The 24804-nt window shown below is 36.0% G+C and overlaps 1 protein-coding gene across 1 annotated transcript in view; it reads right to left on the reverse strand.

The window, feature by feature from the left end:
• Nucleotides 1-24804, reverse strand: part of L3MBTL4 (L3MBTL histone methyl-lysine binding protein 4) — a 434331-nt gene that overhangs the window by 323385 nt on the left and 86142 nt on the right. The window contains 6 exon segments of the mRNA XM_090285146.1: nt 2797-2879; nt 3961-3978; nt 3980-4107; nt 5593-5684; nt 7699-7835; nt 8863-8966. Of these exon segments, the coding sequence (XP_090141272.1) occupies nt 2797-2879; nt 3961-3978; nt 3980-4107; nt 5593-5684; nt 7699-7835; nt 8863-8966 (562 nt within the window).

Consider the following 24804-nt stretch of genomic DNA (forward strand, 5'->3'; position numbering starts at 1 on the left):
AGCCATATGATTTCACTCATATGTGGGATATAAAACTGGAAGCAACAGATGAACAATCAGGAGAGACAAATGAAAATTCATGGACACAGACAGCCGTGTGGTGGTTACCAGAGAGAAGGGGTGGGTAGTAAAAGGTAAAGTTGGTCAAGTACATGGTAATGGAAAAATATTTGCCTTTGGGTGGTGAACACACAATGCAATATACAGATGATGTACTTTAGAATTATACATTTGAAATCTATATAATTTTATTAACCAATGTAATCCATATAAATTTAAAATAAGGAAGATGGATTATTTCTGTAATGAGAAAAAATATAAATAGAAAGAGTCCCTACTGCAGAGTGCCTACTGCAGTGTTTAGCTGAGTCATTAAGTTGACTTGCTGAAGATGTCTGGTAAGTCTGGAGTCTCATTATTAATTCTCTGTTCTTGGATTTCTGGATTTCTTATATTCAACTCCAAAGCTAAGGACATTTAATAATCAATGATTCAATTAATGATTTATATAAGTTAAAAGATAAATTATGTAACTAGAAATAGTTTGTCTTAAATGTTGATTCAATGCAATGGTACTCATTTCACTGGATAAAAATTTGTTAGCAACTTTCTTTTCAACTATACTTTATTGATTATGTTGTTACAGTAGTTTAAATTTTCCTCCTTTGCTCACCTCTGCCCAGTACCCACCTTCCCTCCAGCAATCCCACCCCACTTAGTTCATGTCCATGGGTCACGCATATAAGTTCTTTGGCTTCACACTTTCTTATATTATTCTTAACTTCCCTCTGTCTATTTTGTATTTACCAATTATGCTTCTTAATCCCCCTCCATTTCCCCATTCCTCCCCCTTCCCCCTCCCAGCTGATAACCTTCCAAATGATCCTCATACCTATGATTCTGTTCATATTCTGGTTTGCTTAGTTGGATTTTGTTTTTATCTTTTAGATTCAGTTGTTGATAGTTGTGTTTGTTGTCATTTTAATGCTCATAATTTTGATCTACTTTTTCTTAAGTCCTTTTGACATTTCATATAATAATACCCTGGTGATGATTAACTCCTTTAGCTTTACCTTGTCTGGGAAGGACTTTATCTGCCCTTCCATTCTAAATGATAGCTTTGCTGGATAAAGTAATCTTGGTTGTAAGTCCTTGCTTTTCATCACTTTGAATACTTGTTGCCAGTCCCTTCTTGACTGAAAAGTTTCTTTTGAGAAATCACCTGACAGTCTTATAGGCACCCCTTTGTAGTTAACGCTTGCTTTTCTCTTGCTACTTTTAAGATTCTCGCTTTATCTTGAACCTCTGGCATTTTAATTATAATGTGTCTTGGTGTGGTCCTCTTTGGGTCTACCTTGTTTGGGACTTTCTGTGCTTCCTGGACTTGTATGTCTATTTGCTTCACCAATATGGGGAGTTTCCCTTCATTATTTTCTCACATAAGTTTTCAATTTCTTGTTCTTCTTCTCCTCTGACACCCTTATGGTTTGGGTGTTGGCGTGTTTAAAGTTGTCCCAGAGGTTCCTAAGCCTCTCCTCATTTTTTAAAAATTCTTGTTTCCTCATTCTGTACTGGTTGACTGTTGTTTTCCTCCTTATGTTCCAAATCATTGATTTGAACCCCAGTTTCCTTCCCTTCACCATTGGTTTCGTGTAGATTTTCCTTCGTTTCCCTTAGCATAGCCTCCACTTCTTCCCTTATGCATTTGCCGTACTTAAGCATATCTGTCAGGCCTATGATCATCTTTATCACCATAAAGATGTGTCTGTTAGGTTGGCTATCTCCTCATCTATTAGGTTGGCTATCTCCTCTTTACTTAGTTCTCCCACTGGAACCTTGATCTGTTCCCCTTTTTGGGTCATATTTCTCTGTCTCCGCATCTTGATAGGCTCCTGTGTTTGTTTGCCTGTGTCTTAGGTAGAGCTGTCGCTTCTGTTACGTTGTAAGGGGCAGAGCCTTAGCTTTCCTTGTCAGCAGAGGGCGAGTTGTTTCACCACATTGTGGCGCTGTTTGTGGGTGAGGAGTCTGAAAGGGAACAATGTCGCTTGCTCAGCACTTGCCTCTTTTCCAGGCACTTCTCCCACTTTGTATGGGAGTGGCACCTCTCTAGTTGTTTCTCTGGCCATTATTTTCAGAGCAGGTGGATGTGCAGATGTTCTAGGGCCGTGGGGGCCCTTCAAACAAGTGGACTCTGCTGAGAGACAGGCAGTTTCTTCCTCTGCTCCAATCCCTACTGGTTTGCAAGTCAGAAACAATGAGGTTTAATTTTCCCTGGTGCTGGGATTGTGAGCTGTGTGGTCTTGTCAGGAGCTGGGAACGCTCCCCATGTGTCCCTCCTCACTTTTTAAAACGTGTGACTGAACTTTCTGCTGGCTTGCTGCTGCCGCCACCACCACACCACATCCTCTCCACCCTGACTCTGCCCCTTGTGCCTGTCTGGATGAGTATTTCTTCTTTATATCTTTGCTTGTTGGACTTCCATGCAGCTCAATTTTCTGGAACTTCTGTTGTCTCTAGTTTTGAGGTAGCTGTATTCCTTCTTAGTTGTGGAGGGAGATGCAGAGTATCTGTCTAGGCCTCCATCTTGGCTGGAAGTCCCGCAACTTTTTTTAATGACAGCCTAATTCATCTTTATAAACACACTCCAGATTTCAGACATGTGGGTTACTTGGTCAACAGAACCTTGCACAGTATTTTTATCATACACTTTGCATTGAAATGTGGTTTATATAAATGAAAAGAAGAATGGCCATTGTCACTCATGGAGGATGACTTCAAAGAACAACCAGGCAGTACACTCACCTTGGGGAGTTATTAGAGTTCTTCCATTCTCCTGACACCAACCAACTGGTTGGATATAAGGACTATTTACATCACACCTGCAAAAACAGGATTCTATTTAGATCCCCTATCACTCAAGGCCAGAGAAAAAATCCAAGAGTAATGAATATCCTGGATACTAAGAGATACCATGGAAAATATTACTTCATAGCTAGAATGTTATTTTATAGCTAAGAGAACTAGAAGTTATTTTAGTACTATATTTTGTAAGCTGAGTGACCAAACTTCTCTTTTACATAGCCTCCTTAAAATTTAAAAGTAGAAAATAAAAAGTATTTGACTACAACCTGGCCTGCCAGTATTATCCCCAAAGAGTGAACATTTAAAAAATCCTCTTCTACCACTTCTTGCTAACAGAAAGGAAAAATATTAATAGGCCAGTCCAAGTTTTAAAGGACAGCCCAATCAGACTCCATATGACTATACATTTCTTCCATATCCTCTTAAAATAATTCAAACTATTCTACTTAAGACACATACAACAATTGATATTTGCTCTGCTTCTTAGTTCAAAGAAGAAAACAGGGTACCCTTAATGCACATGATGAACCACAGCCTCAGGAAGGGACCTGTTGGTTATTCAGGACATGCTATGAAGAAATGCTACTAAAATTATTTGTGCCACTCCCTATTTCATATTTCAGGGTTTTTCCCAGAAAACCTTTTTAATTGATGCAATTTAATGACATTGTAGCATGCATTTTCTCTGCTCCCCACAGGCTTTCAAATAATTCACTCCATGCTCCCTGAATTTTCCCTTTTAAAAATATGACAGGGTGAGTTCAACATTTTTCAAGAAAAAAAATACTGCAATTTCTTAACTCCTCATCACAAAAAATAAATAAATAAAAATGCTACCATTACAAACTAGACAAAATACAGTGAACTGCCCTTAACTGGTCATACTGTTTCAGATGAGGTTTCATTAGGTAACCACTCATGGAATGAAGAAAATGCTTCTTGGGCTCCTTAATTAGAGAATGTAGTGAAAAGTCAGCCACTCAACTCTTGCTGTTTATTACTTTAAGAACAGTAAGAACAGGTACAGTACTGGAATGAAAACAAATTCTTAACACCAAATATGAACACACAAAAATAAAATGCACAATGGTGTCTCACCAGTAATCGTAACTATCTGTCAAAATGCACTAGTAAGCGATCTTCAACAATATCTTCTATGGTTGCCACATATGCCAATGAAGGGTTCTTCCTGTCGATGGCCTCCAGCTTCATTCCAACCTGAAATTCTTTAGGCACTGGCCCATTCTAACACAGCACCAGAAGGAAGAGGCACAAAAAGAAACAGAACACCAAACAGGACTGAGCTGAGCCACTGTCCAAACTTCTGAGGTGTTTAGCATCAGAAAAGTCTGTCAGGTATCAACACTTATCATCCTGAATGAAGCCAGCAAATGCCAGTAAAAATATTCCAACAAACTGTTAGGAAGTTTACATTCAGAACAAAGATGGGGATATTAGCTTCTACATTGTGCTTTTCTCTTTCTTTGTGCCAGTGGGCTTTATCTGCCTTATCATTGTCATTCTCCCTCTTCTTCAGTTCTCAGAGTAATTTATATTAATTTTAAATTATGATGTTTACTGAATATAGTAGTATCAAATAATTTCCTCTGCTCCCCACAGGCTTTAGAATAGTTTCCAAATACCACTATTTTGGAAAAGTAATAAAGATATGCTCTTAAGCACCAAAATTACTTTCATCAGATCTGAAAATAGTAGCTTTTAAATATAAAGAACAGATGCACTAATCCACAAATAAAATTATAGCTGAAAAAAATCCAAAATTTTTTTATTATATGCACATAATTTTAGTATTAAAAAATACTAAGAACTATGCTTTACAATAATAGTACAATAAAATCCCACTTTAAAGCTATAATTAGGCAGTCCTGGGATTTAGAAAGTATACATACAATATCTGGAGACTAGCAGAGGATTTTTGCTCTACTTCTTTACTATCTATACTGAACCCTAATTTTTTGTTTTCCTTTAGCTCATTACATTTTTCAAAGCAATTTTACACTTCTTTCCTTAATATAATTCTATGAATCACATCAAAAAATTGTGTTACACTCATTTCAAGATCAGGACACTAAAGCCTAGAAAAGTTGAGTGAGTGTCCTACACAGGGACACAGACCACAGGTGGCAAGGCTGACGTCTGACTCTGGGCTTCCCCACCCTTTTCCGTGGTGTGTGGCCTCACTGCTGGGCCCATGGACTCAAGGGAGGCCAAAGCTACTATTTATCTTCATTCTCTCCTTAAGACTTGTTAGTTTGCTGGGGACACAGTTGGCATAAGTGTGCTCTATCCAAATTCTCATATACCCCTTAAATCTGTATGAAATGTCATCCTCATTGTCACTACACGTAAATCCAACTAGGCTGGATACATTCAAAGTCTACCCAGGGTATTCACTCGTCTCAAAGCACTAAAACTAAGTTTAAATGACTGCCTCACTGGAAACACAAAGAATAAAAAAACACTGCTAAAAGGCATTTTTAATTTTAGCAGGCTTTAAATATAAAATTTTCAACTCTATCCAATAAAAATATTTAATTATACATTTAAAGGCGGAAAAGATATACCCATAAGAAGCTGGCATATTAAGTGAGAAAAGTCAACAAGAAGTTAAGAATTCTTGAAAGATTAAAATACAACACAATATAGAGAATTTTTAAAAATTTAAGCTCAAGGAATAATCTAATTTATATTGAAGCAGAAAATACTTACGAAACTTCTGTTCCTGAATAATTTCTTGGGAGCATTGTGCAATTTGTAGGCCTTCAAATAATTCATCCAAACAAATTTATCTTTTCTATAAGCTAAAAAAAGTATAGATTACTCAAGATAGCCACAAGATGTAACCATGTGCCTATTAAATATATAATTCTTATTCAGTCTTTTGCCATAAATTCAATGTCCTTTAGCAGACCACAAAAGATTTAAATTAAAATCTCCAGTTTCTTTCAATATTTTTTACTGTATAAAATTCAAGACTGTTGAGTGTGATTTCCTATCATGCATGTATCATTCTCTACAAATTTTTAAAATTCATTAAGATCTGGAATTGGTACCCTGATAACTTAATAGGTATCTCATATCCTGTTAGGACTTTCTAAAATGGGCAAAAGAAGAAGACAAAAGGCCCAGAGTTCGTCGTCACTCCTGAAGAAGCCATGTCACTGAGACCATCAGAGGTTCTGATGGTGCAACAATCCAGGTACCAGACATTTGGCATAAATTACAGAAACACCTTCACTATCCAAAGACTGTCTCACAGCTCTAGCTTTCTGACCCATAGCTTTACAGGTTTTCCACTAAAAAAAAAAATGCATTATCCTACCATCCATGTGCCTTAAAAGTGGCTCACAGGTGGCTGGCCCAATTAAAACTGTCCCAATAAATATTTCCTGAGTCAGTGTCATATTAATATTTAGAATAAAAGTCCAACTCTTTGCACAGCCTTCAAAGCCATGTCTGCATCTCCAATTTTATCTCCTATCTTCTCACCTTTGCTTCTGTTCTAGCTACATTCATTCCTTGTGATTTCTCAACAGCACCAAGCACACTCTGGCCGCAGGACATTTACTCCTGCTTTTCTCTCTGACAAGTGCTCTTACCCAGGTAGCCACATTAATCTTTCTCATTTCACCCATAAATCTGCCAGATGTCACCTTCTCAGGCTTTCTTCTCCATGCTAAGTCAAAGGGTGTCCCTGTGATTCTCTCAGTCCTCCCACCATGTCACTGCCTGACACTGACTCTTTTATCTTTGTTTATTCTTCTTTCCGTTAGGATGAAAGCCCCATGAAGACAGAGATGGTTTATTTTATTCAGTGCTATATCCCCACTTCCTGCACAGAGTAAGGACTCCATATATACCTACCAAATGAATGAACCTGTGGTTTCTTACCAGCTTTCATGAAACCCAGTAATCATTTTTTTTAGTTTTCATAGATCTTTCTCTTTTTTAAAGTACATTTTAGTGATTATGTTGTTACAGTAGTTTCAATTTTTTCCCCTTTGATCCCCTCTGCCCAGTACCCCCTTCCCTCCAGCAATCTCACCCACCGTGGTTCATGTCCATGGGTCATGCATATAAGTTCTTTGAAACCCAGCAATCTTAAGGGACTCAGCCATTAGTCTCAGGGACAGATATCAAAGGATACTCTTAGTTGGTAACTAAGAATAAATTATTATGTACTAAATCCAGGAGTTTTCGTGGTCACCAAATCATTTAACATCCAAGCAGGAGATCTTATATAGAATTTTGCTGTGCCAAGAAATAGGCCCATTGGCATCTCAACTGGTCAAATCCTCACGACACTAGCACACAGCAAATAAAAAGGGCTTCAGTCATATTTGCCAGTCCCTAACACATAACAAAAGACAAGGCGGAGATTTTTATTTCCCATTTTAAAAAACAGTGAAATTGTTTTCTCTTTAATATTTCCCTGTTCTCTATTTCTATTGGAAACAAATGACAATGAATCAAACTTTGTCACTGTACAATATTAATGACTGAGATCTCATTTCAATCGTGATTTAAACATTAATTTATTTCTCTAAGGTTTAATAAACTTTATGTAAAATGAAATCTCCTAAGATCTTATTTCTGCTATAGTTGCTTTATTAGAATATCTGACTCAAACAGTTATTGGTGCTTTTCTTTTAAAGACATTTATTTCTAAGAATGTTATCCTTATAGACTTACTCTTTTCTAAGGATCAGACTTTCATTTTGGAAATTAAATCACAAAAGGCTCTCATTATTGCCATAAAAATGTTGTTAAAATAAAACTGAAATAATAACTCACTCTCTTTCCATCCTGGCTTACCCTTAGGAATGTGCAATTCATGTTTGGTCTTTTCACACTACCCTATTGGATGAATGTCAGGTTAACCAGCATGGGTCCAAAAATCGTAGCAACTTAAATAACCATCAAAATGAAGCCTTAGACGGTAACCACACACCAGCAAAACGGAATATTTGCAATTGTTCATTATGTCCTGTATTTGAAGTATACAAAAAAATTAACAAAATATTCATATTTTGTCAGCGCCATCAATGTATATGAACCAATTCTTCCATCTAAATGTGTTTGTATTAGAGAATAAATTTATAGATGACATCTAAATAAGACAAAATATTGACAAAATACACTAACACAGTCTTTCAAGTACATAAGATTTTTTTCTGCAAAAATAATTTTTTCCTCAAACTAGGCATCTGAGGTCAATTTACATGTCCATTAACCAATGACTTTATTTATTAACTCAAATCTGTCAAATATTCATTTCAGAAACCCCATATAGCTAAAGTACAAAGCAAAACCCAAATAGGCATGGCCTTATTTCAACTCTAACATATAAACCCAGAATACTCAATAAAGGGAATAATAAAACAGTCTAAGAAATAAGTCCTCTAGACATGCTATATAAGTTTAATAGCTATAACCCATAAGTAAATTAAGTGAATTATGTTTTCTATCTTTGGTGTTATTAAAAATATACAGGTCTTTTATCAATTTAATAATATAAAATGTTTAGTAAATATCACATTTTATAATAATTTATTTTCATCAATGGCTCTTCACTCTACAATTTTCACAATACATATATTTATGCAAATATATAACTCATATGCATTGATATTTTTCATATGCATTTCTCATGAGTTCAACTAAAACTGTAATAATTATATCTCTTTTAATAGACAAAAGTAACACTGTCGGATTCACTGATTATAACTAACCTCAGGTAAAAACTATTTACCAATTACATCAAGAGTACCTGACAGGGATGAAGAACTTACTAAAAAGCTAATCTTCATAAGGACAAAATCATTAAGAAACATGCTTCACCCATTACTGACTAAGATAAATCTATAATGTTCTGGAACTTGTTTAGAACAAAAAGTACTTGATTTATTATTCTCTAGCAATTTCTCTTCTGTCACTTCATTCTGCAATTAACTCAAGACAATAACACCAGCTCTTACCTCAGCTACTGAAAACACACAAAATACAGCTGGATGTTGGGGGTCAATGCCTTCTAATCTCATTCCAACCTGAAAACCATTTTCATACTCTGGAAAGGACTGGTCCTATAAAATTTCATAATATAACATTACCCACTGAAATATATTCAAAATATAATACTAAAATACTTGGTGTGGCTATACATATAATTAAGAACTTACTGCACTAATTTGAAAGCTCAGTAATAATAGCTAATGATATTGGGTTGCCAAAAAAGAACAAAAGACATTTTAAAATTTTCACCAATAACTTTATTGATTTGGATATTTTGAGTAAGTCGGCTATCTCCCATGTGGTCGAGCACTGATTGTTCTCAATGTCTCTATTTGATCGCTATCAACTTCAACTGGTCTACCCTATCATGGAGCATCGTCCAGTGAGAAATCTCCAATACAAAACTTTGCAAATCACCTTTGACAGATTCAATCAGTCACAGCACCTTGTCCATACACTGCACAAATCTTTTTTTGGCGTTTCAATTGTATATTTACATTTCTTGAAATAATAAAATCATAATATGCTAAAAATGTTGCATATATTCTTCCATCTTCAATATTAAAATGGCTACAAAAAATTCACCAATTTTTTTTAATGCACGCTGATATGACAGCTGTCACAATAAAATCTAACAAAATTGCTTTGCATGAAGTAAAAGACAATTAAGTACTACTACAGTCATCTTACAGAAAAAAAAATATAAACTTTTTGGCCAGCCCAAAAGGATACTCTTTACATATTTAACCCTGAAAGATGGTTTGATCATTTTTATGTGCTTTGAAATAGTTCGTCTACAAAAGTTTATGTCTTGTGAACACCTCATTTATTTCTTTTGCTCAATCTGTATTAATGATTTAAAGGAGCTCTTCCTATATTCTTGAAACAAACCTTTGCTGATTATAACAATTACCTATTCCCAGTCTGACTTCGCTAGTCACTTTGTTTATAATGACTTTGTTGTAGAGAATTATTCTACATTTTAATGTAGTAAAATATATCGGTTATTTCCTGAGCAGCTTTTACACTTAGCTTATGAAATCCCCAACAAACCTGAGTTACACTAATATTCTCCTAGTGCTCTTTTACAATTTTGTTCTTCGTATTTAAATCTACAATGGAACTGGAACTGACTTTTTCTATGGTGTGAGGTGGGAGTCTACTTATTCACATGGAAAATCAAATGCTTAACAAAAATTGCTTAAATAATCCACTACCTGCAAAAGCTATCTCTATTACACATATTTGTGGGTCTATTTTTGGTTCTTTTATTCTGTTCACTGGCTTATTTGCTTATAAGGAGTCTATCTGGAGAGCAATCTTCACCATATTGTTTTATAATTCAGCCACTTATTCCCTCTCCATTTAATCAAATCACTTTTATCTGTCCAAGATATTTTTAAATTTTCACATAGACTACTAAAACACTTTGTCATGCTTAATTCTGTGTACATTTTTATGCTTATTGCTGTCTTAAAAGAAATCTAATTAATAAATAGGCTTTCTAATTTGTTCCCATTCATTATTATTTAGTTGAATACTGATCTTACTTCCCATAACCTTGCTGAACTATTCGTTTTGAGCAGACAATTTCAGCATTACTAGTCAATTTATTATTAATTGCAAATAAAACTTATTAGTATACCAATGAAAAATGATTAAAATCTAGTTCAAGAGCTGTTTTTTAATTACTAGTGGTATTACTATTTATTTATTAATGCTTAACATATGAATGCCTACTTTTAAAGTGAAATTTATTCTTTTTAGAAGCTCTTTTCATTTGAAAATGTCAAATTTAAAGTTGTAAGAACAAAACAGTAAAGAGAATATTTATAGCCATTGCCTGAATTTACTAAATTCGACCTTATTTGTTTTATCATTTCCATTTGCACCTTGCTCTCATGTCTGTATACAGAAATACAGATATGTATGTACATGTACATACAGAAAAAGATATGCATGTACATATACATGTACATATGATTTTTTTCTGAATCATCTGAGAACACTTTGCCACTAAATAGTATTTTTCCTTAAGAGCAGTGTATTCTCCCTAAGAATAAAAACATTCTCTTACATAAAAGTAGCTAATTCATCAGCTTCTATAAATTTAAATTTATACAACACTTTTAACTAATCTTCCATTCGTATTCCAATTTTTCTGATCTACCCAACAATGAACTTTATAACATTTTTCACATCCAGAATAGAATTCAGTCTAGGGCCATATATTAAATTTAGTTGACATGTCTCTTTAGTCTTCCTTAATCTGAAACATATTCCACAGCATTTCTTTAACCTTCAAAACACTGACATTTTTAAAGAACACAGTCTTTCTCCTCTTTTATTTTATTAAAATAAAAAGTTCCTTATTTTGGACTTGCCTGATGTTTCCAAGTGATAAGATTCAGCTTATGCATTCTTTTGTCAGTACACTGCATGGGTGATGATGTGCCTTTCTTATGATATCACATCTGGAGACACATATTCATGTGTCCCCTCCCTGGTGATGTTTAATTCTGATCACACAACTGAAGTGCAGTCCAGCATTGTTCAATTCCTTCACACACATATATACACACATAAACATATACACATGTATGTACATACAGCTATGTATACATATGTATTTTAATAATTCATAAATTCAAACAGATTTATCTAATTCTAATCCCTACTATGGGCAAGATGGAGGCATAGGTAGACATGGTTCGCTATCCTCCACAACCATAAGAAGTAATACAACTACATCAACACTAAAAATAACCAGAAGTATCAGAAAATTGAACTGCATGGAAGTCCAACAAAGATATAAAGAAGTAATACTCATCCAAACAGGTAGGAGGGGCAGAGACATAGTGGAGAGGAAGTGGTGTGATGGTGGTGACAGTAGTGGCAGCAAAAGCAAGGCAGCGGCTATGGCCAGCCCGTAAAAGTGCAGTCATACATTATAAAAGTCAGAAGGGACAGGACATATAGGGAGTGATTCCAGCACCAGACCAGACCTCATAGTTCACGGTTCCAGCACCAGTGAAAATAAAGCCTCATTGCTTCTGACTGTGAAAACCACTAGGGCTTGCACTGGTGGAAGAAGCTGCTGGTCTCTCAACATTCCATTTGTGTAGTGGGTCCCCACAGTCCTAGAACGTCTGCAAACCCACCCACACTGGGAACCGCAACTAGGGCACCAGGTGGAAGGGCACCAGTCCCATACAGGGCGCAGGAGAAGTGCCTGGAAAAGGGGCGAGTGCTGAGTAAGCAGCATTGTTCTCTCTCTCACCCCTTCCCCACATATGGTGCCATAAAGTGGTGAAACAGTTTGCCTGGCACTGACGAATACTGAGATTCCTCCCCTTAGAACATAACAGGTCTGACAGTTCCACCTAAGGCACAGGCAAACACAGGATGTGGTCAAGTTGAGGAGACAGAGAAGTATGCCCCCAAAAAAGGGAGTAGATCAAGATTCTGTGGCAGAGTTAAGCGACAAGGAGATAGCCAACCTGACATAGAGTTCAAAACAGTGGTGATAATGACATTCACAGACTTCACAGACATGCTTGAGTACAGCAAACAAACAAATGAGGGAAGACGTGAAGGCTATGCTAAATGAAATGAAAGGAAATCAACATGAAACTGATGATGAAGGGAAGGAAGCTGGAGATCAAATCAACAATTTGGAACATAAGGAAGAAATAAACAATCAACCAATACAGAATGAAGAAACAAGGTTGAAAAAATCAAGGAGAGGGTTAGGAACCCCTGGGACAACTTTAAACACGCCGACATCCAAATCATAGGGGTGCCAGAGGAGAAGAGGAAGAGCAAGAAATTGAAAGTTTATGTGAAAAAATAATGAAGGGACTTCCGGCCAAGATGGAGGCTTAGACGGACACGCTAGGTCTCCCTCAACAACTATAGAGGAATACAACTACTTCAAAACAAAGGATAACTAGAAATTCCAGAAAATAAAACTACACGGAAGCCCAACATATGAAGTTATAAACCAGCGGTGCCATTTGGGCAGGTAAGAGTTAAAGAAGGCAAAGCTGTTTGCGGAGCAGCGGGCGGGGCGGCGAAAAATCCCGGAGGCAATCAAGCCCCTGGCGTGCGCGACTCCAATCAAGCCCCTGGCGTGCGCGACCCCGGGCGCTGGGGAGAGCAGCCGCAGCATCGCCTTGAACAGTGAGGCCCAGGGGGGCGGGAGGACGGATCCCGGTCTCCTAGCTGAATAACTGTGTGAATCCATCTTGGACCCCCGCCCCCACAGAAAGCACCACAGGGCTGCGAAATAGGTCGCAGACAGGCACTGGTCGCTAATTTGTGACGCGTACATAGGCACCGCCCCGGACAGCCAGCCCAGGAAAACAAAACGCATCTGTCAAAATGTGGCAGACAAATATAGAGATCCCGGTGGCACAACTCACCAGACAGCAGATAGAGAACCTGACAGATGAACAAATAAGAAACCTGTCAGAGGCTCAGTTCTGGGCCATTGTTATCAGGTGGCTTACAGAATTCACAAAAGAGCAGGAAAAAGATATGAAAGAAGCGAAAAAGTTTCATAACGAAAGGAACAAAACCACATACGAGACAGATGGTGAGGAATCCAGAGTTCATTTCAACAAACTGGAATATGGAGAAGGAACAAGCAGTCAACCAATGCAGCGAGAGGAAATAGGAAGAAACAATGAGAGGATCAGAAACCTCTGGGACAGCTATAAAAGGCCCAACATAAGAATCATTGGTTTGCCAGAGAATGAGGAAGATGAACTAGAACTTAAAAAATTGAGTGAAAATATAATAAAGGAGAACTTCCCAGACTTGGGGAAGGGAATAGACATGCAGGTCCAGGAAGCAAGGAGAGTTCCCAAGAGACTGGACCCAGGGAGAACCACTCCAAGACACATTATAATCAAAATGTCAAAAATTAAGGATAAAGAGAGAATCTTAAAAGCAGCAAGAGAGAAGAAAAGAATTATGTACAAAGGGGTCCCAATTAGACTATCAGCTGACTTCTCAAGGGAAACACTACAGGCAAGAAGGGACTGGCAAGAAATATTCAAAGTAATGAAAATCCAAAACCTACAACCACGAATACTCTATCCAGCGAAATTGTCATTCAGAATAGAGGGACAGAGAAAGTGTTTCCAGGACAAAATAAAACTGAAAGAGTTCATTAGATCCAAACCACTGTTATATGAGATGTTAAAGGGACTGGTTTAAAAAACAGAAGCTAGGGAGATGAAACAAAGGCAAACGAAACAGGCAACGAGAGTGGAAAAGGAACTGTGGGTAAGGGAAGCATAGTGGGGGGAGGTCAACAGGGAGGGGGAGTGGGGAGAGGGAGGGAGATGATATAGGAATTGGGGATCATGGTAGGAGGGAATGGAATAGACGGAGAGAGATTGGGAGGAACTGTATGCACAACTAATGGACATAATCTAAAAGGGGGGGACAACTGGAGGGAGGGGGGCCACCGGATGGAGGGGAGCAGAGGGAAGGGAAATTGGCACAAATGTAATATTTTAATCAATAAAACACATTAAATCTGAAAAAAAAAATAATGAAGGTAAACTTCCCTAATTTGGTGAAGAAAATAGACATACAAGTCCAGGAAGCAAAGAGTCCCAAACAAGCTAAACCAAAAGAGATGCACCATCTTAAAAATGCCAAAGATGAAAGATAAAAAGAGAATCTTAAAAGCAGCAAGAGAAAAGCAGAGTTACCTACAAAGGGGTGCCTATAAGACTGTCAGCTGATTTCTCAAAAGAAACTTGACAAGCAAGAAGGGCCTGGCAGGAAGTATTCAAAGTGATGAAAAGCAAGAACCTATAACCAAGATTACTCTGTCCAGCAAAGCTATCATTTAGAATGGAAGGGCAGATGAAGTGTTTCCCAGACAAGGTAAAGCTGAAGGAGTTCATCATCACCAAGCGATTATTATATGAAATGTCAAAGGGACTTAATTAAGGAAAAGAAGATCAACACTATGAACATTAAAATGACAACAAACTCACAACTATCAACAACTGAATCTAAAAAATAAAAACAAAATCTAACTAAGCAAACCAGAATAGAGAAAGAATCATGGGTATGGGGATATTCTGGAAGGTTATTAGCTGAGAGGGGCAAGGGGTGAAATGGGGAAATGGTGTGTGGGGATTAAGAAGCATAATTGGTTGGTACAAAATAGACAAAAGGAAGTTAAGAATAATATAGGAAAGGGTGAAGCCAAAGAACTTATATGCACAACCCATGGACATAAACTAAGAGGGGTGGGATTGCTGGAAGGAAGAGGAGTACTAGGAGGAGGGGAGCAAAGAGAAAAAATAATTGGGACTACTGTAACAACATAATCAATAAAATATACTTAAAAAAAGAATAGGTGATGATAAAGAACTTAAATGCACGACTACGGATGGATATGAACTAAGGGTGGGGATTGCTGGAGGGAAGTGGAGTACTGAATGAAGGGGAACAAAAGGAAAAAAAGTGGGACTACTGTAACAACGTAATCAATAAAATATACTTTAAAAAAAAGTTATCACCAAACCCAACATTATCTAGTTTTTCTAGATAGCATAATCAATAAAATGTACTTTAGCCCTGAAAAAATAAATAATTCCAATCCATCCCAAAAGCTTGTCCTTCCTTTTTCCATCCATATTTGTATTTCCCCTCTAACAAAGTCAACACATTTACTAATGTGCCAAATCTTATATCTATTTTAGTTTCAGAATTGTTTTACCCACATTACTATAATAAACAAACCTATAAAAAGAGTTCAGGATTTGTGTGTTATTTTCCCTCCCTGCTCTTTTGCCATCCACAAATATATAGGTACATACTGTGTATGTGTGTGTATGTATGTATATGTGTGTGTGCATATATAAAATAGTATGACCAGAAGGTATCCAGACATGTAATATGAAAAATAAGAGACAGTTATTGAAGATATAAGATACAAGAAACACTATACGTAGGACAATGTTGTCTCAGTCCCCTTCAGAATAGGCAGCTTGGAACCTCACACAGTTCTCCCAATCGCCATCATTTGCCCCATTGTATTTTCCTGAATCTTATCAATGGTCTGAAATCTCTTTCCTTTCAAAGGTGATTTTAGTTTTGGGAAAAGCCAGAAGTCTCAGGGCACCAAAACTGGGCTGTAAGGGCTGAGTCACCTGAGTGATTTGAAGTTTCACCAAAAAACTGCACAAGATGTGATGTATGAGCAGGCACGTTGTCATGATGAAGCTGCCAATCACCAGGTGCCCATAGCTGCAGCCTTCTGGGTAACCCAAATAGCTTCCACAGAGGAATGTTCAAGGTTAATGCAAAAATTTATGTAGATTCATTGCTATACTTGCTCAAGTCATTTCAAATATGATGGCCATACAGTACATGTACTCACTTAATGGCATCCACTGCCCCCATTGACTAGTACAGTGAAGTCATCACTGTTCATGCATTCACATTCCAGTCCACTCTCCTTCTCCATGGCTGCCAGGTTACATCAATGTTAGGCAACCCATTCTCATTATATTAACAATGGCTGAACTTTTTCCAGACAGACCTCATTATATTTGGATTCATTCTTGTTTTTCTTTCTTCAGTTGAGTCATGGTTTTTATTTGAAATACGGTTGAGATCATTTATTTCTATTTGTTTTCAGTTCCTAATTATTTAATTTTATATATTAACATGCAGAACATTAATATGCTTCTAAAAGTTAAAGCTATACAAAAAGGTACTCAAAAAAGTGTCTCTCCCCACCCCATACCCTGTCTACCTCATTCTACCTCTTGTGCATAGCCAACCTTGCTATTTTCTGGTTTATCCTTCCTGGGTTTCTATATGTAAAAATAAGCATTATTTTTTAAAATTTTCCCTTTATTCTTAGAAAAGGTATCATAGTATATATGCTGTTTTCTTCCTAATATCCCCTGGAAACTACTCATGTCAGGTCACAATGATTGTCCACTTTCTTTTGTTTAGCTGGATTGTACTCCACTGTGGGTAAGTTTATGCAATCTTTTTCTATAGTACTTGGGTGCATGCCTTTTTTATAAGAACATGAAATTGTTTTAAAATATTTATGAATTGTCTTGTAAAATGTTGTTAAAAACTTCTTTACATTCACACATCATTTGGAAGCTTCTAAGGGAAAAACTGAAAAGATAACAAAACCTAAAAATGAAATGGCAAGAATGAATGATTTCTCAGGAATATTTTATTTCTACCAAAATAAATGTCATGTGTGTGTTTAACTCTCCCAGCCTTCTTCTCACATCTAGTCTGTTTTCTAGCAGATTGCATTTAACAAGTTTTGTGTGACTACCTCATGTTCACTGTTTTGAAAATTTTCAGTTAACTTTAAAAGCACCCTACATATATACATATACTTACACATCACACTGATTAGAAGGAAAAAGGAAAGAAGAGACCTCAGGGGGAGTAGATTAATAATACTGAAAGAAAACTTAAGAAGCTGTAGAAACCGAAAGAATATTTTTCATGTTTTAACAAAACTGATACAAAATTAGAATCATATTGAGCAGACAATAACTTCTTATCACATATGAATAATAAATTCAAAACACTGGCAATAATTCACATCTGGGAGTTAGAATGATGAGTGTTACCTTTGTCAGCATTTCAAAATGGTTTCTCAACTGAATATTTGAGAGCCTTAAATAATGTTTCAAGGAACACTATGTGGCTAAAACTGGCCACAGCATTCTTTGAGGATTTCACATTTAAAAAAAAATCCATTTTTAATATCTGAAAGGCAACATTTAGTGAGAAATATCACTGCCTTTCATCTATCTCTCTTCTGTTGAATGTTTTACTCATAGGAGATTTAATTATGTTTTTCCTTTCTAAAAACCTTATATTTTATGAACATAATTGATAGCTGAGCTAACAAAGTTATATTTTATGATGAAAAGGGGAACTGAAATCACACACTTAAAGCAAACAATAAGCCCATTAAAGTTGGTCATTTAAAAAATCATAAGGATTATAGACCTGAATACAACTTTTAAGATAACTAGACTTGAGCCCAGAGAGGTGAAGATACTTTCTAAAGGTCACACAACCAGTGTTGCAGCAGAGCATAACCAAGGATCCAAGTCTTCTGAAAGCCTGATAACCATTGGTTCCACATAAGGAGACAGACATGGCAACAAAACAAGCAAACAAAATGTAGCTCGAGGTCATGGAAGCCCTCACGGACATTTCCAAGGAAGTGCCATGTGCTCTTGGGTACAGAAGTTAAGGTTCTGTTTTGTCATTTTTTTTTCCCAAGAAAAGTTGCAAAATAATGCTTTATAATACAAAACTGATAAACTCGTCACTAAGCTGGAGAAGGATTATTCAAAATTGCATATCTCAGAGAAAAAGCAGGTACAAATTATATATTATTATCTACAATTGAGTCAGGGCATTAGGAAAAAAATATAAATACAAAGCACCCTGCCAAGAGAAAACCAGACAGGCTATTGGCAAAATTTTTCATGAAATATAATGCATAAGGGCACTCATCATCATAAGTGTGTACCAGGAGATCTTTGTTCTATGGGTGCACCACATCAGAAATGTACAGCATGACCATCTCTTGGTCACTTGACAGATAGATGTGAGAAATTCTGGAAACGATTTTACTCTGTTCATCACTGAGAACCCATTCCAAGAGCAGAGTGATTATGTTTGTAATGATTATTTCTGAACTGTTGTACAGACCATAGAAGACTGGTAGCCATTAGCACAGCAGAGCACCAGCTAGAAAGGTATGTTACAGAAGAGTGTCAATATACTACATGGAAGATTCTATCTGAATGCCTATATACATTCTAATTTATTCACAGGCAAGAGATGGCAGTCAATAATCTTTTCCTTATCTTAACTCAATATTGAAATAAATGGAAGAATCTAGGCATGCAATGAAATCACAGCCACTGAGGCACATATTTTTAGCATGCTATGCAAAAAGCTGGGCAAGGACAATGGACCTCTGGTTTCCAAACCTTTATGTGATGGCTGTCAAAAGGAAAGACGTTCATAAGAATTTGATATGCAGATGTTAAAAACAAAATTTCTTTTAAAACTAAAGACCACTGCATTGAGTTCAGTGGCCTTTTTAATGGTTTATCTCAGCAATGTCTTTCGAATCTCAAACAGTCTCAATGTATATCTCCAGGGTTAAAATGTCACAATTTATACCAGGTCAATTTATGTAGGTCAACTGTGATATAAACTGCTTGACCACAGAAAATTTAATTTGTCAACATCTGATTTTCTTTACTCAATATTAAATAAATACAAATCATGTTATTGGTAGCCTAAAACTAATTCAATTACTGCAGAAAAGAACATAAAAAAACATTTTCCTGAGACAAATACAACCAAAGAAAAAGTTATGAATGCATTTGCAGCTCTCTCTAAAGAATTAGCTTGCACATTTTTGAGCATGATATTTTTCTTGACTTAGCAATTGACAAAACAAAGAGTCTCATTTTATCTTTGATCTACCCACAGAACTGCCAAACATTTACTATCATAACTAATAACATATAATAATTAGATATAATTTTCTTGGTAAACAGAAATGAAAAATAAGGAATGAGAAGAAATGGTTACAGAGGCCGGGTTATCCTTTATAAAGATGTTTTTTATCAAACAAGCATTTATAAAACACTTAACTCTGAGCCAGATCCTGTTCAAAGCACTTTACAAGTATCAACTCATTAAATCATCATAAAAACTCCATGAGACAGGTGTCATTACATACATTATACAGATTATGAAAGTGAGGCACAGGAGGTTATGTAATGTGCCTGATATCACAGTGTGTCTGGCGTTCGCATATGGGTTATTAGTCACTCTGATAGATTGTTATGAAAAGTTAAGGGCAACACTATCCTACTCAGTCACTGAAGACTTCATAATTTTAAGCTTTTATTTTATAATTAATGTTTAGAGTCAGTTCTTTAAATACCTCAAATCAGTGGTCTAACTATTGGTGATCTGTGACCATAAATGATCGCCAGATGCCAAAAATATGAAAGCAGTGGCATAAAGAATGCCATACCCCCATATATGGGAATTTAATATAAAATAAAGGTGGCATTTTAAGTCAGGAAAGTAAAGATAAAAGGCATTAGGACATATGGTTATCCATTTGGAGAGTACATTAATTGTATTTCTGTTGCAACAGCAGATATAAAAATAATTTTAGGTGGAGAGAAAATAGACACAATACAATGGAATACAACTCAATTATTAAAAAGCAAGACACAGACCTGGATCTACTCAGGTGACACCATAGTCATGATACTGATAAATATAAAATGAGTATTAGACAAATAAAACACAACTATTTATATGACCACTACTGACATATCTCCATAAACATTTATACAGATCTCGAATTATACACATCAAATTATTTTGAGTAGTTCACCTAGAAAGGGGAACCTGTAGAAAGAAAGTTTTTTATTTTTATACCCATCTTGTTTAAATTTTTAAATGGCTTTACATTTAAAAAAAATCAACACACATAATCAAGTGCTGATGATGCTAGGTAAGCAGGCAGGAAACAGGTCACAAGAAGTCTTGTATGTATTGTTAAGGGCATTTTAGTTTATTCTTAGTTGATGAAACACAATGAAAAGCTTTTAAGCACAGGGGAGAAAAATACATTCTTGCATTTTATAAAGATCTTATTACTGGCAATGTGGAAAATTAATTAGAAAAGTAGCAAGACTAGAAATAGAAAAGATGATTAAGGAGGCTTTTAATATCTACCAATAATTGAGAACTTCTCATGTGCCATGTACAGCATCTAACTCAACTTACCTAAGTCTTACAATCCCCCGTATTGGAGCTATTACAATAGCCATGTCACGTATGAAGAAACAGGCTCAGAAGAGGTCACAAATGCTCCCACTGCACAGCTAGTCAGTAAAAACCTAGAATTTAAATCCAAAACCTGGTCTGAGTGCTTCACTACAAAGGTATATTACATAATGTTGCAGCAGCCTGCACAAGTGATAATGAGGACCTCAATCAATGCAGAGCAAGAGGAGCTGGAATGGAGGAAAGAGACCAGATTCAATAGCTACTTAGGAGGTAGAATAGGTAGCACCTAATGACTGACTGGATGCTGAAGATGAAGGAGGCAGGCAGTTTAAATTGACATCTACTGATAACTACAAGGATTTTATGGACAGCTCATTAACAACTATATTTTTATTTACTTTTTATCAATTCCTACTTTCTGATGCCTTACTACAGTTTCAGTGTTCTCCCATGTCTCTTGCCATGAATCTGTCATCATAAATGTCTATTCACTGCAAGATACTAGAAAACTATGAGAGGTTATGAAACTCCTTCCTTGCTTTTCCCTCAAGAAGCTTTACGATTTTTGCCTGAGTTAACACTGGAATATATTAGAACTGTTTCTGGCTTTCTCTCCTTTTAATAACAAAGAGAACTTAAATATATATTATACACACACACAGAGAGAGAGAGAGAGAAAGTGCAAACATCATTCATGTACACATTTTTTTCTATGCCTGTTTAAACTACACTTGATGTATGTTTTTAATGCTGAAACAGGGGTGTGAGCCATGGTTTCTTCAGCAATTGCAGAAACCTCCTAAATTTTACATAAAATTTGCATGCGAACACTTCTCTGAGGAGATTAGCAATACCTTCCACTAGATATTCAAAGGGGCCTAAGACCTAAAAAAAAGATTAAGAGCCACATGGCCATCATTTCAGGGAATCTGTCATCAATCAATCCACATATGTAGGAGACTTCAATAAGCAGAACACAACAGTTCACTGCAGCTGTTCACCATGGATATATAGGCCAAGCAGCAAGGCATGTCCAAAATCTGCCTTTTCCATGTGACACCTATTTTTGCCATTTATTTACTAAGCTACTGGGGAGAAATAATCACCTACATAATTAATTTAAACATAACTCCCTGCAAAGCTTCAGTTAAGATGGCAGTGAAGCATGGCCGATTGTGTATTTTTAAGCTTTCATTTTAGAGAGTACTTCTTTGTTATTTTGAATATTTTTCATATATTAATTCTAAATCCCAAACTGCTGTCAAGATTACACCAAGTAGCATTCTACAAACAGAGAACACAGAATTCATGTCATAACATAAGTATACTTTAGCAAGTTAGTGAATGTAATTCCTACTGTTGTTTTAAAAATCTATTCTACTACAGTCTTAGATTTAAAAATTCGCATTTCCTCAGAACCTACTGACCTACTGATGGCAAGAATTTGGCTCAGATATATATATCTCCAGTCACCCTAACCTAACCACTAACTGAATTATAGTCTCAGAAACAAAAAGCAGCACATACCAGAGTGGGCGAAATACTGTTAAATTTGGCAGCTTTACACCAACAAAGATCTTTATGAACAAAGGGAAAGAACCCACACAGTATTAAATAAAGAACTGCATAGACAGAACTTTTATAAATAACTTCAAAAGTTGTCTGATAGATCACTAGCCATCACTGAGTGGATTCCACAAATCCTCCAAGTCTAGCATCTGAAATGATAAAAACCCACGCATTTTTTTCCTAAAGGACGAAACTCTCTCAGGGAAAATAAAGACAAGGATACTTCTAATATAAATTTTCTTTAACTAAAGAAGAAAAGATGTGGAAACTGTCTCCCCTTGATTCTGAATTTCACTATTTTCTTCTTCTAATATCTCTTCCTCTGAACAGCTGGAAGTACAGATAAGCAGCCCTGATCTGGCTATCTAGCTCCACCACTTCAATCTGCTGAACAATTTCACAGCTCCCCTGGTACTTTGAGTCACACCATTTCAGAGAAATGGATTCTAAGAATAGGGAAAGTATCCAAGCCACAATGTCAGGATGTATCTTCAGTTTTGCCCCAGAACTTAAGAGCTTTAGGGAATATGAGAAATAAACACGAATGGAAATTTGCTCTGTCCTTTAGGGTCCCAACAATTAATCAGCTTAAATGACTTCGTGTTGTAAGGCTACATTCTAGTATTAAAGCACATTTCCTTCTCTGCCCTCAATATGACTTACGATTTAAACCTGGCCAAAAATCTAAATATAATACACAAGGTATTTTTTCTGAAAAAAACAAAAACAATAAAACAAAAAACTGTTGAACACCAATGAAGTTATCTTAAAAGTGGAGGCAACAAAATATATACAGAAGACAAAAATAAATAAGTAAACAAACAAGTAAACACTTCAGGCAAAAAAAAGAGAATATAGGCCCTGGCTAGGTGGCTCAGCTGGTTGGAGTATCATCCCATAGCCCAAAAGGTTGTGGGTTCCATTCCCATATGGGAGGCAACAGATCAATATTCTCTCACATTTCTTTCTCTCTCTCTCTCTCTCTTCCTCTCTCACTAAAATCAATAAGCATATCCTAGGGTAAGGATTTTTTTAAAAAGAGAGATTATAGACTGAGGCTATATTTAACTGATTCAAAGAACATAAGAATTTAACATATAATGAGGGATTTCATTACAGTTTATACAACCACTAACAAAGCCATGCATAATGATCATGTGGCTCATGATTAATATTTAAAGTATTATCTAAGGATCTATATTAAAAATAAGGTAGTGTTCTCAGTGATTATTAAATAATTTGGAAACATGTTCAGAGCACAAATAACGACATCTGACTGAACTGTTTTGGTTGAAAAGGCTCTAGGTATCTCACATAATTTTACAGAGGGTTATAATAAATATGAATTTTCACAGCAGCATTTTTCTGCACCTTCAGCAATAATAAAAATCCAGACTTTATCAAAATCAAGTGTGTGCACATGCGCGCGCGCGCACACCCCCCCCCCCACACACAGGTTTTCCAAATCCTATTTAATGTACTAGTATATTTAGAAAAATTAGATTTTTAAAAATAAAATTCAGGTCTAGATGCAAAGATTACATTTATAAAAAAAGAGTGAATTCCAAAACCAGGTCAAGACACAACAAAGAAAGAGCACTACAGGCAAATATCGTTGATGTACACAGATGCCAAAATCCTCAACAAAATATTGGCAAATCAGATTCAGAAACACATTAAAAAGATCATACACCATGATCAAGTGGGATTTTTCCCAGGGATGCAAGGATGGTTTAGTATTTGCAAATCAATAAATGTAATACACCACCTAAACAAAATGAAAGACAAAAATCACACGATCATATCAATAGATGCTGAAAAAGCATGTGATAAAATACAACAACCATTGGAGATAGAGAGCATATCTCAACATAATTAAGGCTATATATGAGAAACCTGAAGCCAAACTCATATTCAATGGGCAAAAACTGAAAGCATTCCCCCTGAAATCAGGAACTAGACCAGGCTGTCCACTCTCTCCACTCCTATTCAACATAGTGTTGGAAGTCCTAGCCACAGCAATCAGACAAGAAAAAGAAATAAAAGGTATCCAAATTGGAAAAGAGGAAGTAAAACTGTCATTATTCGCAGATGACAGGATAGTATACATAGAAAACCCCATAGATTCTACTAAAAAACTACTCAACCTAACAAATTAATTTGGCAAAATAGCAGGGTAAAAAGTCAATATTCAGGAATCTAAGCATTTCTGTACACCATTAATAGAACACCAGAGATAGAAACTTAAAAAAAAATCCCATTTACTATAGCAACAAGAAAAATAAAGTTCTAGGAATAAACTTAACCAAGGAGGTAAAAGACCAGTACTTGGAAAATTACATAACACTGAAGAAAGAAATTAAGGAAACTACAAATAAATGGAAGCATATACTATGTTCAAGATAGGAAGAATCAACATCATTAAAATGTCCATGCTACCCAAAGCAATTATAGATTCAACACAATTCCTATTAAAATATC

The sequence above is a fragment of the Furipterus horrens genome, unplaced genomic scaffold (genome assembly GCF_987537825.1).
Source record: "Furipterus horrens unplaced genomic scaffold, mFurHor1.1.pri manual_scaffold_8, whole genome shotgun sequence".
Classification (NCBI taxonomy): domain Eukaryota; kingdom Metazoa; phylum Chordata; class Mammalia; order Chiroptera; family Furipteridae; genus Furipterus; species Furipterus horrens.